This window comes from Apteryx rowi, unplaced genomic scaffold, assembly GCF_003343035.1.
Source record: "Apteryx rowi isolate R43461 unplaced genomic scaffold, aptRow1 scaffold_338, whole genome shotgun sequence".
Taxonomy (NCBI): Eukaryota; Metazoa; Chordata; class Aves; order Apterygiformes; family Apterygidae; genus Apteryx; species Apteryx rowi.
Genome location: NW_020449841.1, coordinates 843,385 through 856,649, shown reverse-complemented (window position 1 = coordinate 856,649; position 13,265 = coordinate 843,385). Strand labels below are relative to the sequence as shown.

Here is a 13,265-nt window from a genome sequence, read left to right as displayed (position 1 = left end):
TAAACAGGCTCCTGGGGCCATGGGCAGGATGTATGTGGAGGCCCCAGATGAGGCTGCTCAGGACCCTTAAGGCCTATTAGTGCCCTCTGGGCCCTGACACCTTGGTTTATGGGCAAAAGACCCTTGCAGGTTTGTAGCTCAGGCTGCAGGTTGGGGCAGATGAGATAACACCATGGCTAGCAGTGCAGAGTGGCTGAGCCTTTGGTGATCATGCCCTCACACACAAGGACACAGTTTGGGGGGACAACATAGCTCAGCCTGCAGCAACAGGGAGCTGAGCTGTGTGGCACCATGCCACACGGAGTGTGTTTGCTGCAGGCTGAGCATGGATGTGCAGACAGCTGCTCTGGCCCAGCTGATGTGTGGCAATGTCATTCCCAGCCCTTGTTCACGGATCACTGATGTTGCCACTGGTACATCCTGGAGCTTCATCTGCTGCTGTCAGGAACACATGAGTTTAAATCACTGTCCGTTCAAGAACTGAGCTGCTACAATGCAGCTGCATGTTGTTTCAGATAAAAACCCTTGTGATGAGGAGGAAACAGCTGATAGGGATCTGGAGCCTGAGTCATGACATGATCAAAGTGCACAAAGCCAGTGCTCCTTCTGACTCCCTTGGAGCAAGGGGACAGCAATATGCACTTGTTTGTTGGTTGCAGACCTGTTCAGTTCCAAAGGAGAACACAGATCATAAAATCAACACAGGATAAGCTGGGGTCTTGGGAGGTGAGGAATGATGAGCTGTTCTTTTGAAGGGGAAATATGTGAAATACAAAGAGATCTGCTTCCTGCCCTCTCACACCTCTCTAGCTCCAGTTAAAAAGCATGCTAGAAAATAAGTTTTTAATTCAGGATCTAAAAGGGCCCCACATCTCCCCTTCCCATAAGCATGGGAAGATTCCCCTAAATCACACAAGAGGGCTTGTCAGAAAAGAAAGGAAGCAGCAGGCAGCATTCCCAGGGCTAGGTTATCTCCTAAAAATAGTTACAGCATCTTGCATCATCAAGGCCAGCCTGAGTGTCTGGGCAGCCAGATACTTCCCTCCCACAAATGGATGTGGCTACTTCCCAAAACACAGCATGGCACAGAAATCCCCAAGCCAGAAAGTGCATGCAGCCCAGACAGCGCCATGCAAATGTCCTCACTGGGCTGCAGCTGTGCTGGGTTCCTGGTAACCCCACTCCCTGTGCCTGTGTGGGCCACAGTGCAGCCCACTCACATCTGGCTCCCTGGCCCAGACAGAGAATGCCTGGGTCTGTCTGTCCCCACCAAGAAAAATGCCCCAAAGGAGGTGCAATGACACGTGCAGAGATGTCACTGCAGTAGGGCTGCTGGATGAGAACACACCCGCCAGAGCTGGTGGAGGTGCTGTCAGCCCAGTGGGAATTGAATCAGAGCAGGGCTATGCAGTCTCACTGCTGGAAAGGAGCAAAGAGCTACGGTTACATGTAGATGAGGGAGAAGTTTTGGTGAGACTACTGAGTTTCTGTCCCAAATCTTTCCACATTTAGACAGTGAGCTTCTCTTGCCACTTGATGTAAGCTAAGCAAGAGCAACAGTGCTTTGCCTCAGTGTCCTGGGGGAGAAATTCCTCCTATGTTCCTTTCTCAGGGTCTATCCAGCCCAGCTGGGTGTGAAGAAGAAAATTCAGCCAATAATATAATTTGTTTAGGGGATGCAGCACTCAAATCAACTCTGAAAGCTCTCTTTACCCTCGCAGAGGCTGGGGAGGTCCTTCCAGATGGAAACAACTTCACTGAGAAATATCAGACCTGGGACGTGCTGAAAGGAGCATGCCCCCCCTCCATCAGCCACCAGGCACAGACAGAAGGCCTGACATTTGCATGCCACCTTCCTTCCTCCACATGAGCCTGAAGGGTGGCCTTATTTTAGCTGCAGGGCTGCCAGGGAGGTTTCTGGCTGCCCTCTGTGCAGTGAGCAAGGGAGGCAGCTCATCTCCAGCCAGCACAGATGTGGCTACAGGCCACCTCTGCTAAATCTCTCACCCCTGTGCCCCAGCCCAGGTGTTCAGGTGTACGGAACCCCAGCATATCTGCTCCTCTGGGGCCTGCCCCTGCAGCCGGAGCTGGATGCCCCCAGCTCAGCAGGACTCACCAAAGACCCTATGGAAAGAGGGCGCGGGTTCTGCCACCAGAGCAGTGCCTGCTCTTCTGGTAAATAAATGCCATATTCTCTGGAAAGACTGTGTTTGCACCTGGGCTTGTAGAAAAAGGCACGGGTAGGAGGCCTGTGTGATTGCCTCACTTCTGGTTAGCCACTTCCTGTCCTCTGGCAGCCCAGCACATGCTATTCTTGCTTCTAAGAAAATGAGAAAACGGTTACCAGGCAGCAGACCCACACCATAGCGAACGTGTGGCTGGAAGCAGTGCCAGCAGCGCACGTGGCCCTGTGTAGACACTGCATGCCTGTTCTGATCTGGCTAGGGCTGGGTTTCTCCCCAGCCAGCTTCAGTGGGACAGGGGCCTGCAGCATGCTTTCCCTGTCCTCTGCTACCCATGCCCCAACCCAGCAAGGAGGGCTGGAGTGGAGATGGCACCCCCAGGAGCACTGAGAACCCCAATTTGCTCTCTGCTAGACCACCAGCCCCTCTTCACATCGTGTGACCAACCTGGAGTGGGGGGGTCTCTCCCCATTTTGGGTCAGACTGGGACCAGGACATGGTGCCTTCAGTCCCATCTGGCTGGGCTGGTAGCCCCCGGTTTGTGCCATATCACCCAGCCTACATTGGGTGCAAAGTGACACACAGCAGGGTTGCTCTGGGGCTGACCATGCCCAGCTCCTCCAGCACCCTCAGCTCTTGGTGCCTCAGGCCCTGCAGAGCATGAATCCCTATCCTGGCAGGCCCAGTGCAGCTCTGGGGACCCTTTGCAGAGCACCACACAAAGTACAGCTCAGCCTCACTGCTCCCAGGGCTCGCTGGCCCTGGTCCAGTCTCCTTCGAGCTGGCCTGAGGGAGGAAGTGATGCATCTCAGGACGTGCTTGTTAACACTGGTTATTTTTGCAGCATCCCCACCACAAATACATGAAAGGGACATCTGACTCTCTCCTCTAACTGCCTCTGTCAACCTCAGACCCCCTCTGCTCTTATATTTTAAGCTACTTAGTGGAAGGTGGCTGGAAGGCAGCAGCCGTCCCAGGCTGGGCAGCCCTTAGACAACCATATTCCTTCAGGCCAGCAGATGCTGTAGCCCCCCTCTCAATGCCTCACTGCCCTCTGTCACCCAAGTGACTCCCAAAACCCTATCCAGGGTCCCCAGGAAAGGCCTCCCCCACCCCCATCCTGATGGAGGAGCTGCTGGAGGGACCATGCCTGTAGAACTCCGAGCACAGTAGGAAGGTCAGCCCACTGAGCCCTTAGTGGCACACTGGGATGTATCACCACCCCGAACTGGTGGCAGCTGGCAGTGATGTCTGTGAGCACACCCAAGGGTTAGGCTGGACCCCAAGCAATTGCTATTTTTCCCAGTRCAGGTTTGGCAGGAAGTTGCTGGCATTAGCTCCATGCTACCATGTCCTGATGGAGGAGGCAGGAGATGCCTGTTAGACTCCTGGGCGCAGGGTGTGAGTTGCTGCTCTTGGAGTAGTACCTCCTTTTAGTCTGACCTAGATGGGGACTTGCTTGGGATAGCTGCAGAGGTCGAGCTGCACAAGGATTAACAAAGTCCATGACTGTGGCTGGATATTTCATGCAGTGTTACACCTCCTTAGCACCACCAGCACTTGATGGCCCTTTATGCTGCTGGGCCAATGACACAAACATGAGCCAACCACACCATACTGAGAATCACACGTGGCACCGGCACTGTGGGTTGCCCATTGCTGCCCCTGGCTCTACCTTCCTTCTGGCATGTGTGGCCTTCCCTAAGCAGGCATTGGTGAGCATGTCACAGGCCCTGGAGGTGCCATGAGCCCTGGAAAGGATCCCACAGTTGTTGGGACAGTTTGGCCTTGCAGCATGGGCTACATTGATGTGGTCCACCTGACTCAAGGGGCTGGCCAGCCCATGAAACCCCAAGTGCAAACCAAGCCCCTCTCCCAGCAACACACACAACAAACAACCCCTCCATCATGTCACTGGGTCTGTTATTTTGCTACAGGGGTGTATCAGCCACAGCATATTTGGGGTTTGAATGTATTCATATATGTAGTTGCTCAGCAACATTTTCAGTCGCCTTGCTGGGGCGGGAGTTGGCAAATGGCCTCCACAGAAGGCAACCACATGTGGTTCCCGCAAAAGGAAGCAGCCGGTTCCCATGTCATGCATCACAGCAACTCAGACAGAGACACGGCTGTCAGCTGGACTGGAGGGGGGCTTTTAAAAACAACCTTCCCACGCATGGCAGTACCTCAGTTTATGATGCCCAGAGAGCAAAAGTGACTGTGGGTGGAATAAATACCAGACTCAAAGTTAGACTGCAAGGGTGAAACCTTTGTGCAGTGACTCACAGGGAAAAAATGTCCCAAGTGACATTAGGGTCGCCCCTGTCACCAGCCACCCACTGCATGCAGGGCACAGACAGTCCCAGCAGCTCTTGCTGCCCTGACCCCTTTGATGTCAGATGGGTCTTCCCACAGAGCGGGGTGCTCTGGCCCACCCCCACCACTCAGTCAAGCATCATGGAGCATCACCTCCACCCCCGGCCCCGGTGCCTCACCATCACCTCCATCTTTCAGCTGCCCTTTGAGGGTTCAAGGGCCTGTTTGGGAGGCATATCAGCGCCCACATCTGCAGCACAAGGAGAGTTATGGCAGGAACTGCCCCCACTGTGGCCTGCCGTACCCAGGTCTCATCTAGGACTGCTTAGAAATGCCAGCTGAGCTCTAGAGTCCTGCTGTTTCCAAGGACAGCACCTGTCCAGGAGGACCAGAAGCAGAAAGGCACAATCTCATTCCATCCTGGGCTGTCTTCCCCCTCCTGAGCACCCAAGTTTGCAGCATTAACATCCATTCAGCTGACTTTGGGTCACAGTTAGGCCCCAAGCTGGCAGATTATATGACCAGCATCCTCACAGACAGCACATTTCATGAACCAAGTGGTGGGGGAGAGGCTAAAACCACCTCATTTCCTGCTCAGGCACTTGCAATAGCTATGCACATTGCACTGCTCCATCGGGAAGTCACAAGGAAGGAAGGGTAGCGTCTCCAGACAAGAAGCAAGCAGGATCTCTCTGCCCTCTCCCCATGAGTTCCTCCTGCTCATCACACATTCAAGAGGCAGTTTCTGTGGAGGGTAAACCTCTTTCAGGCAGGCTGAGCACCCCTCATGGCTGCAAAATCTTGCCAAGCCAGAGGGCTGCAAACCCACATTCCCTGAGCTTTTGTTCCCAGGGTTGTTACAAGTGGCAGCAACCAACAAAACATCCCCAGGGCACATCCTTCATCAAGTGAAGTCCCTGGAGCAACATCTGTATATGGTGTCATCCACAGACACCCCAGCCTTTCCATTGGGAATAAAACCATGGCTGTTAATCTGGTTCTATGGCAAGGGGTCTAGCTCTCCTCTTGTTTCTTTAGGTCAGTCAAGAAATACTCCCCGAGATGTATCTTTAGGGTAAAGCAGTGGCTTTCAAGAAGAGAATCAGGCCTACAAGTGTTTCTCCCAAAGCTGGGGGATGTGAGCCTGAGGCACAAACAAGCCATGCTGTAAAACAGCACAGCAGCCAAACTAGCCTGACATAGCATCAGGCCTCCCAATGCACAAGATCCAAGCCCCGAGATGCTGCAGAGTACATCTCTCCACAGGGCTCCCACAGCCACCATGGGTGCCCTGCAAAGGTTCAGCCATGCCTGGAAGAAGGTCCTTGGGAGCTGTCCCAACCAGATGACCTATACATATTGCTATTACAGTCTTGTAGACACGAGGCGCCTTCCTCAGACACTCCAGCCCACCCTGAGGGATAGGGCACTAGGCTCCCTCTTGGCAGCCACCAGCTGGTGTGGGACCTGACCCCATTGGCATGTCCAAGGAGGGAGTAGGGGAATATCAAATGCACTTGGAAGTGGTCCAGGCTCCACAGCACCCCAGGGCATCCTCCCACTGGAATTGGGTGGAGGCACTCTTGGCCAGCTGAGGAACCGAAGGGGCCAGGGTCATCTCTCCCCTAGCAGAGATGGAGTTGGAAAGGAGTGGAAAAGGAAGCCTGTGCTCCAGGCAACATCCACCCAGCCCACCCCACCCTGGCTGGCTTCCCCATGCTGCCCCAGAGCCCACACAAAGGGACATCTGAGCAGCTGCATTGGCCATTTACCCATCCTGTTCCCTTCCTGCAGCTCCTGATGAGCCCTCCAGCTGTTCAGCTCCAGCCTTCCTCTCCCCTGCCTTTCCAGCAGGATCAGGACTGAGGTAAGGTGGATCCAGCCCCATTAGAGCAGCCTGGCTCTTCATCTCCTGAGGTTTCCCTAGGGAACCCAAGCTCAGCAGGACTGGGGCTTTCCATGATCCCAACAGGGCAGGACACTTCCCCAGAGGGATGCAAGGAAGCAAGAAGGGTTTAAAGTCCTCAGGGCCCATTGGGCAGGGCTCTGCTAAGGCCTCCCTCAGCATCTGCCACACAGGCTGACTCTCTATCACTCTGTTCATCCACCCACTTCTTCCAGGGACAGAAGTCAGAGCAGGTCAGGTGGAGGGCAATGGCTCAGGGACAAGTTAACCTAGCCTCCCCAAGTTCCACCCCAGCCATATGCAGGCAGTTTGACCCCCAAACACTGTGCTCTGGTCCTTCCTTCTACCACACTCCTTTCACCCCCCTCCTCTTCATGTGGAGAAAGGCTACTTAATGCAGTCTTCCAAAGCCTTTCCCCGAAAGATCTCACCCCACACTGGATGTCAGCCACCAGAGATGGTGCAGCACTCAGCCCTCCTATCTCAGCAGCCTGTGGTTGCCCTGGGCTGCACAGGCATCCCTTCTCCCACTGCCCTCCTCCTCATACCAGCATTGCTCCTACCCCTGTGCCTGCCCCACAGCTCCAAGCAGTTCAGGAGAGGAGGAGAATGCATGGGAACAAGCTGGACAAAAAGACAGGCAAATGCAGAGACTTAAACTTCTATTCATAAAATATACACCATCTGTACACTGTGCAGTRCCATTTTTACAGTATTTACAGCAACAGTCAGGGCAGAGGCACTTGGCATACAGGCAAGGGCCTTATCTGCAGTTATCCAGGCAGAGCAAAGGGCCAGCAGTAGATGTCATTGCCTGTGACAAATACCACCATAAGAATAGGCTTTCCTGAACCAGGAGAGGACACCAAGGTGCCAGTGAAGTGCTGCAGGCAGTTCTTCCCCAACATCAGCCATAGTTTCTCCCTCTGGCCTCAGAGGCAGGAACCTCCCAAATCCACTGGATCACAGCAGCTGGCCAGCCTGCTTGTAGGGCAAAGCTTTGCACCCTCACCAAGAGCTATTCAGATCTCAGGGCTGGCCAAGTCCTGCCCTACCCATGGGAGCAGAGGCTTAGCTAAGCTTCAGCAGTCACCTGTGCCATTTCCAGTGGTCACCAGCCAGCAAACACCAGCAGATCTCCTGGCAGTCCCAAAGCAGTGCTGAAGACAGGGCTGCTCTGTGGCTGCATCCACACCACCACAGAGGAGCAGTACAGCACCCTCAGCCTTCCATTGCTCCTGCTGGCAGCCTGCCCAGCACAGACACCAGGGCCTGGGGGTCCTACTCCTGCCTCTTTGGGCCCTGGCATCCTGCCTGTCTGGGAGCCATGAACCCTGCAACAGGGGAGTGCCTACAAAGCATGGGGAGCCCTCCTAGAAATCAGCTGGAGCAGTGAAACAGAATGGTGACCATCCAGCTCARTCAGTCTCAGTTTACCACTTGCAAGTTTAGCACTTGCTGTTCAACTTATGCTCAGCAAGACACCCCCCCCCATCCTCTTGAAGATGGACATTCTCTGGCTGGTGGTCAGACAAGCTCTGAACACACAAAACTGCCACAGATCAAAGTCCATCACTGCCAAAAGACTGGCACAAAAAGATACTCCAGACCTCACACCCCAGAAACACTCAGACACAGCATCCTGTTCTCTTGGCGCCAGTAAAGGAGGCAACTGTAAAAGCAGGTTGGAGAAGACTGCTCAGCTCAGACAAGATCAGTCCACATTCATGGTTGGGGCAATGCCAGAAGATTGTGGTTGGTGCTAGGCAGGTTCTTCCCCAGCACAGAGTAAGATCACATGGCAGGAAGTGCTGTCCTCTGCATAGGCAGTGGGAAGAAGGAGGCACAGAAACAGAGGGTACATCAGGGAGGCTCTAGGCTTATCTGCTGTGGATACTCCTCTCCAAACTCTCCAACAAAACCACAGCTCACATCTCTGCAGGACAAGCAACGGAATAAAAACAGTGAGACCATTGCAGAGAATGGCAAGGGGCTGGACAGCACAGTGAAAACCCCCACCCAGCATGACTAGCAGTGAATGCTGGAACAGAAACCTGGATCAGGTCTCTGGCTCTTGCTTGTAGTGACTCCCAGTATGACTCAGCACCCACAGATGCAACATTTCCCCACCAGCCAACTCATTTTGGACACTCAGGAGGGAAGGGAAAAAAGATACTGAGAGTCAACTCATTGTGACCTGCACAGCGTATGTGGGGAGGTGAGAGGGAAGGGGAGTTCTCACTGCCTCCAGCTTGCCACCCAGAGCCCCTTCAGAGTGGAATTGTGGCCACAGTGCCTCAGTTTCCCCAACTGTGAAGCTATGGGGACTACCCAACCTCACAAGGCTGCGGAGCTGCCTGGGTAAGCTTTCCATAGTTTAGCTACTATCTTCCCCATGGTCCCTGCTACCAAGCCCTTTGTCAGGAGGAAAGGAAGAAATCTGTTTTTTTGAAGAATGAGACCACAGTCTGCCTGTGCTTTCAGAGGGCCAGGATCCCATAGACAGATTGTTCAAGGGTGGGAAACCTAGGCTGGGCCATATCAATAGGGGAAAATACTCTTTCCCTCCATGTTTAGCTCCTCTCTTGCTGCTCAAAGGCTTTTCTTTGCAGTCAGAGAGATACTGGAGGCACAGAGCCACAGCAACAACTGTAGGTCTTCCTACAAATGCCAGTCTAAAATAGCTCTGTATAATCCACTGTTTAGTCATCTTTCCTCCAGCCTTTCATTGTTATGGCCAGCCTGGGCTTCACAACCCCAACCCCCTCTGGCAGGGCAGTACTGCCACCCCCCCCCCTCCCCCAGCCTCACAAATTGGCAAAACTGAGGTACAAGGGAAGGAAGATGCTCAAGTAGTGGAATTTCTTCCCCAGTGAGAGAGTTTGAAGGCATGCAGGCATGATAACTGGATGGGGCCCAGAACTGAAGGAGTTCACTATGGGACCAGGATTCCACTCCTGCTGCTCAAGACAGGGTCTAACCCTTCTGGAGTGGGAATCCCAACTATGAATAATGCTGGGCAAGTCTCTTCTGAGCCAGATGATGGAGCAAAGCCCCAGCCCAGGGGTTGTGCCATGCTGGTTGCAGCCTGCCAGCATGTTTTCCTGGGACAGGAGAAGGGCAGAACATGGCCAGACCTCCCACGTGGACTGGACAGGCACCCAGAGATGGAGGGAATGATTCGTGCCCTGACTCGACACCAGTGTCACAGCACAGTCAGCTCTGGAGAAACTACACTGAGATCATGAAGGCTGTCCCATGCCTGTGCCAAGTTGTGATGATCAGGGCTGTATACATACCCTCTAGCACTTTGTCCAGATCTGCAATGAACTCTTCCAGCTCCTGTGTGTCTCCAAGCTTAGCTAATGGACAGAAAGACACCCTGTCAGACCTTTCATTCTCCTCCTGCTTTAGTTTGGGTTTAAAAAGGATCCCTGGCCCATGTTTCTGATGAAAATTGCTAAAGCTGCCTACTGCTTTTATGAGTCATGTGCACATCCCTGCAGGCTGCCCAGGAACATGTGGGATGGAGGTTATGTAACAGCTGCATGTGCAACAGGGGCTGAACACTGCACAGCTCTACAATAAACCCAGCCAACTGCCTGTGAGCAGTGTCTCTGTGGGTCAATGCACCTCTTTTCCATGGGATTACAGCCCATATTTGTATCAGGACACTGAAGGCACCGCAGATAAGCAATGTTGAATCTTTTGAAAGCAGTTCAGCACTGTCAGGCCCTGGACTCCTGCATTCACATAGGGCTTAATACCTGATCTAGCAGGAACCTTCTCTAGGGCCAGTATGTTCCCCTCCACATACACACAGGGGTTGCAGATCAGAGCTGGGAGTTACGGGGCTGAGGAGCAAGCAGTTTTACCCAGAACACTGCCTGAGGGCAGCATGGAAGGGAAATCCCCAGGACTAATTCTGACCTAAAGACACAGGACATCCCCACCACCACCAGAACTAGACTTCTTCAGAAGGAGCTTCACCCCCCTTCTCCCAGCCCATTTAGCTCCAAACGCTGGAGGCTGGGACACTCCCAGAAGGTATCATCCAGAGCAGCACCCTGAAACCCAGCCAAGGGCAATTCAGGCTGAATATCAGGGAAAACAGAAAGGCAGGACCGCATCCTCCCACTCACATGAGGTAAGGCAGCAAGGTTAGAGTTGGATCAATGCATAGCGGGAAGAAAACTAGGGCTTAAGTTCCCTGCATTGTCTAATCTCCACAAGATGCTGCCCTGCCTGGGATCCCCTGGATGGGATGCTGGGTCAGTCTAGTCCTCATTGGTAACATGCCAGCCCAGTTTCATACCTGTTGCAGGATCCAGCCAGGGCCTCAGATCCCCTTACCTCCCCAAATCCTGCAATGCAGCACAGGCATGCACACACACACACACCTCACAGGGCAGGTGAATGCCTATTGCTGCTGAGCCAGGGAGGGATGATCTCAAGGTGCTAGGTATGGGACTTCCCTTATTGCTTTAGACACCCCTCACACCAAGCACACACACCCCTAAGGAAACTCTGGCAAACAGCCTTTCAGACATATTTCAGCCTTACCTTTAGAGGGATAAGCATTAGCAGGAGCATTGAGATCCTCCTCACTGGAGTTTAGACTGCTTCCTGGGGATGTGCTGGTACCTGTGGATGCAAAGCATCAGTCATTGTCCAAGGCCACAGGTTGCAGGACCAGGGGCCTAGTTTGTACACAGAAGAGGATCCCCAGTTCACCCACACTCTTGACCAGCCCATCTGCACTTTTGCTACAAGGAGTGCTTAGAAAAGGGAACTGTGCTTTTCTACCAGGCCTCATAGCATCAGAAGTTCCCTGGGCACAGCCACGGGGAATCCCTGGGGTTAGTACAGAGAACAGGGAAGATCAGAGGGAAACAGTTATCTCAAGCCTGGTGCAGTTCTGTAGCAGCCAAGCCAGCAGAGAAAGTGCCAGCAGATACTGACAGGCACTGACCAAGGAAACTAGATCCAATGGTCATCGCAGCCCTCCCAAAGCCCAGTGTTACTCATACAACCCTCAAGAGATGAGTCAGATAGACAACTCAAAGGCTGAATCAGCAGTAAGCTTAGTGGTTTACCACGGAAGAACCCCAGAGCTCTCAGTTGTTCCATCCTGACAGCCAAACTATCCTCCCACAGGGCTCCTTGTTGCTCAGCCACAGACTCACTCTCCAGCTCATCAATGCCACTGTCGTACACACTGTGGCCTGCTTTCCTCTTCAGGTCCTCCAGATGCTGTTCATATTGACATGCAGGGCCCCTGTCAAAGTCTTCAATCACCTCATCAAACTCCCGCAACAGGTCACTTAGGTCATCTGGCAGTGCTGTGGGACAAGAAAAAAAACAGACTCAGGTGTTTTGGACAGGCACAAGGCAAACAACCCCAGCCAAAACCATCAGGAGCAATAACAGGCTGGTGACAGAACAGGCACAGGCTCTGGACCACAGGTGAGCTGAGCTGCTCCAATAGCTTTGCAGAGGCAGGGCAGAAACTCTTGTTTGGTGCAGCAAGCTTGGAATTGGCATTTTCCCTCACTTTCCCGGTAGAGCTCTGAGCACATCCAAATCCTTGGAAAGCTCAGCAGTCCTTCCAGCTTATCCCACTGCTGAGCAGGAGACATCCCAGTAAGAGCTAATCCTGGGCTGGCAGCAGGCAGCTCCTGCCTACTAAAGTTCTGTATTTCCCCACCCCACTCCCAGTCAGGTGGATGGGGCAAGGCCAGAAAACAAAGAACAGACCAAAGAGCCTTGTTTTCAGGAAGCTTCTGTCTCCCTGGTGCAGGGAACAATCGTTCCAGGCCAGTGCCCTGTGGGCAAGAGTTTTGGTCCTGGACCCAAGGCAGCAGTGCCATGAAAGGACCTGTTGACTTCTGGTGGCTGCTCCATAGGGATATGTCACAAGAATTTCCACAAGGCAGACTCCATCCCCACCTGAAGACAGGGAGACTCCAGCATACACAAGCAGAGTCCACCTCACCAGACCCCCTAGGCCAGACTGGCCTGGCTGGAAAAGCCAGAGAGCCCCCACCTGTACCTCCACCTCATCTTGGGGTTCTGCCCCACAAAGCCTGGTCCTGGGAAGGGAAGGTTGGGGCAGTGCCACTGCAGAGAGCTGAAAACAGCGCTGCCTTCGAAGGAGAGCTAGGCAAGGACCAGCCCTGATCACAGGGCACCTTTGAAAGGCAGCTCATGGACAAGGGCCACCAGAAGCATGTTCACAGCCCAGGTGTGCTGACAGAGCACAACAGGAAGATTTGGTGTGGTCTCAGATGGCACACATTAGGCCAAAAGGCCCAGCCAGATGAAGATAAGGTCAAGGTGGAAAGCCAGCTGGAGAGGGAAGGCTTGATCTTTGCTTTGCAGCTTTCAAATCACATCCTTCTTCCAGAGCAAACAATAGGCACTGTGCTGGGCTTGCTTCCGCTGGGCTTTTCTTGACAAGAGTCATTGTAAGGAAAAAAAAAAAAAAAAAAGGAAGATGCACGTGCAAGTCCCCTTCAAGGGCGAGGTGCAGGGGCACTCAAGTGGGGCGGGCTCTGTGCAGAGGGGCGCCGGCACGGGACACACCCAGGGCGCCTGCCTAGCGCAGATTAGGGAAGGGGCAACCCCCGCACGCCCGACGGCGCGGCCGGTCCCGCGGCACTGACAGCTAAGCGGGCGGTGGCACTCACCGGCGGCGGGCTCGGCGGCCATGGTCCCGGCGACGGCGGCGGCAGCAGCAGCAGCAGGAGGAGAAAGAGGAGGAAAAGACACTGCAATCCCGATCCCCGTCGCGATCCGGACAGCAAAGCAGCACAGCCCGATGGAGCGCGGCAATTTTATACCGGCGACCCCGCCCCGTG

The 13,265-nt window shown here is 53.8% G+C and overlaps 1 protein-coding gene across 1 annotated transcript; it reads right to left on the bottom strand.

The window, feature by feature from the left end:
- Window positions 1-7,050: 7,050 nt before the first annotated feature.
- LOC112969162 (regulator of cell cycle RGCC-like) lies at window positions 7,051-13,231 on the bottom strand. Its single transcript, XM_026072175.1, has 5 exons — window positions 13,095-13,231; window positions 11,592-11,747; window positions 10,969-11,049; window positions 9,705-9,767; window positions 7,051-8,341 (listed from the first exon to the last, which is right to left on the bottom strand). The coding sequence occupies exons 1-5, from the start codon at window positions 13,114-13,116 to the stop codon at window positions 8,334-8,336; spliced, it is 330 nt and encodes a 109-aa protein (XP_025927960.1). The 5' UTR covers window positions 13,117-13,231; the 3' UTR covers window positions 7,051-8,333.
- Window positions 13,232-13,265: the final 34 nt, after the last annotated feature.

Bases quoted from the DNA above. Each gene is read 5' to 3' on its own strand.
- LOC112969162 (XM_026072175.1), bottom strand. From the start codon at position 13,116: ATGGCCGCCGAGCCCGCCGCCG. The intron at 11,050-11,591 runs GTGAGTCTGTGG...TTGCATCCACAG, and splicing joins TGGCATTGATGAGCTGGAGA to GTACCAGCACATCCCCAGGA. The intron at 9,768-10,968 runs GTAAGGCTGAAA...TCTGTCCATTAG, and splicing joins TAATGCTTATCCCTCTAAAG to CTAAGCTTGGAGACACACAG.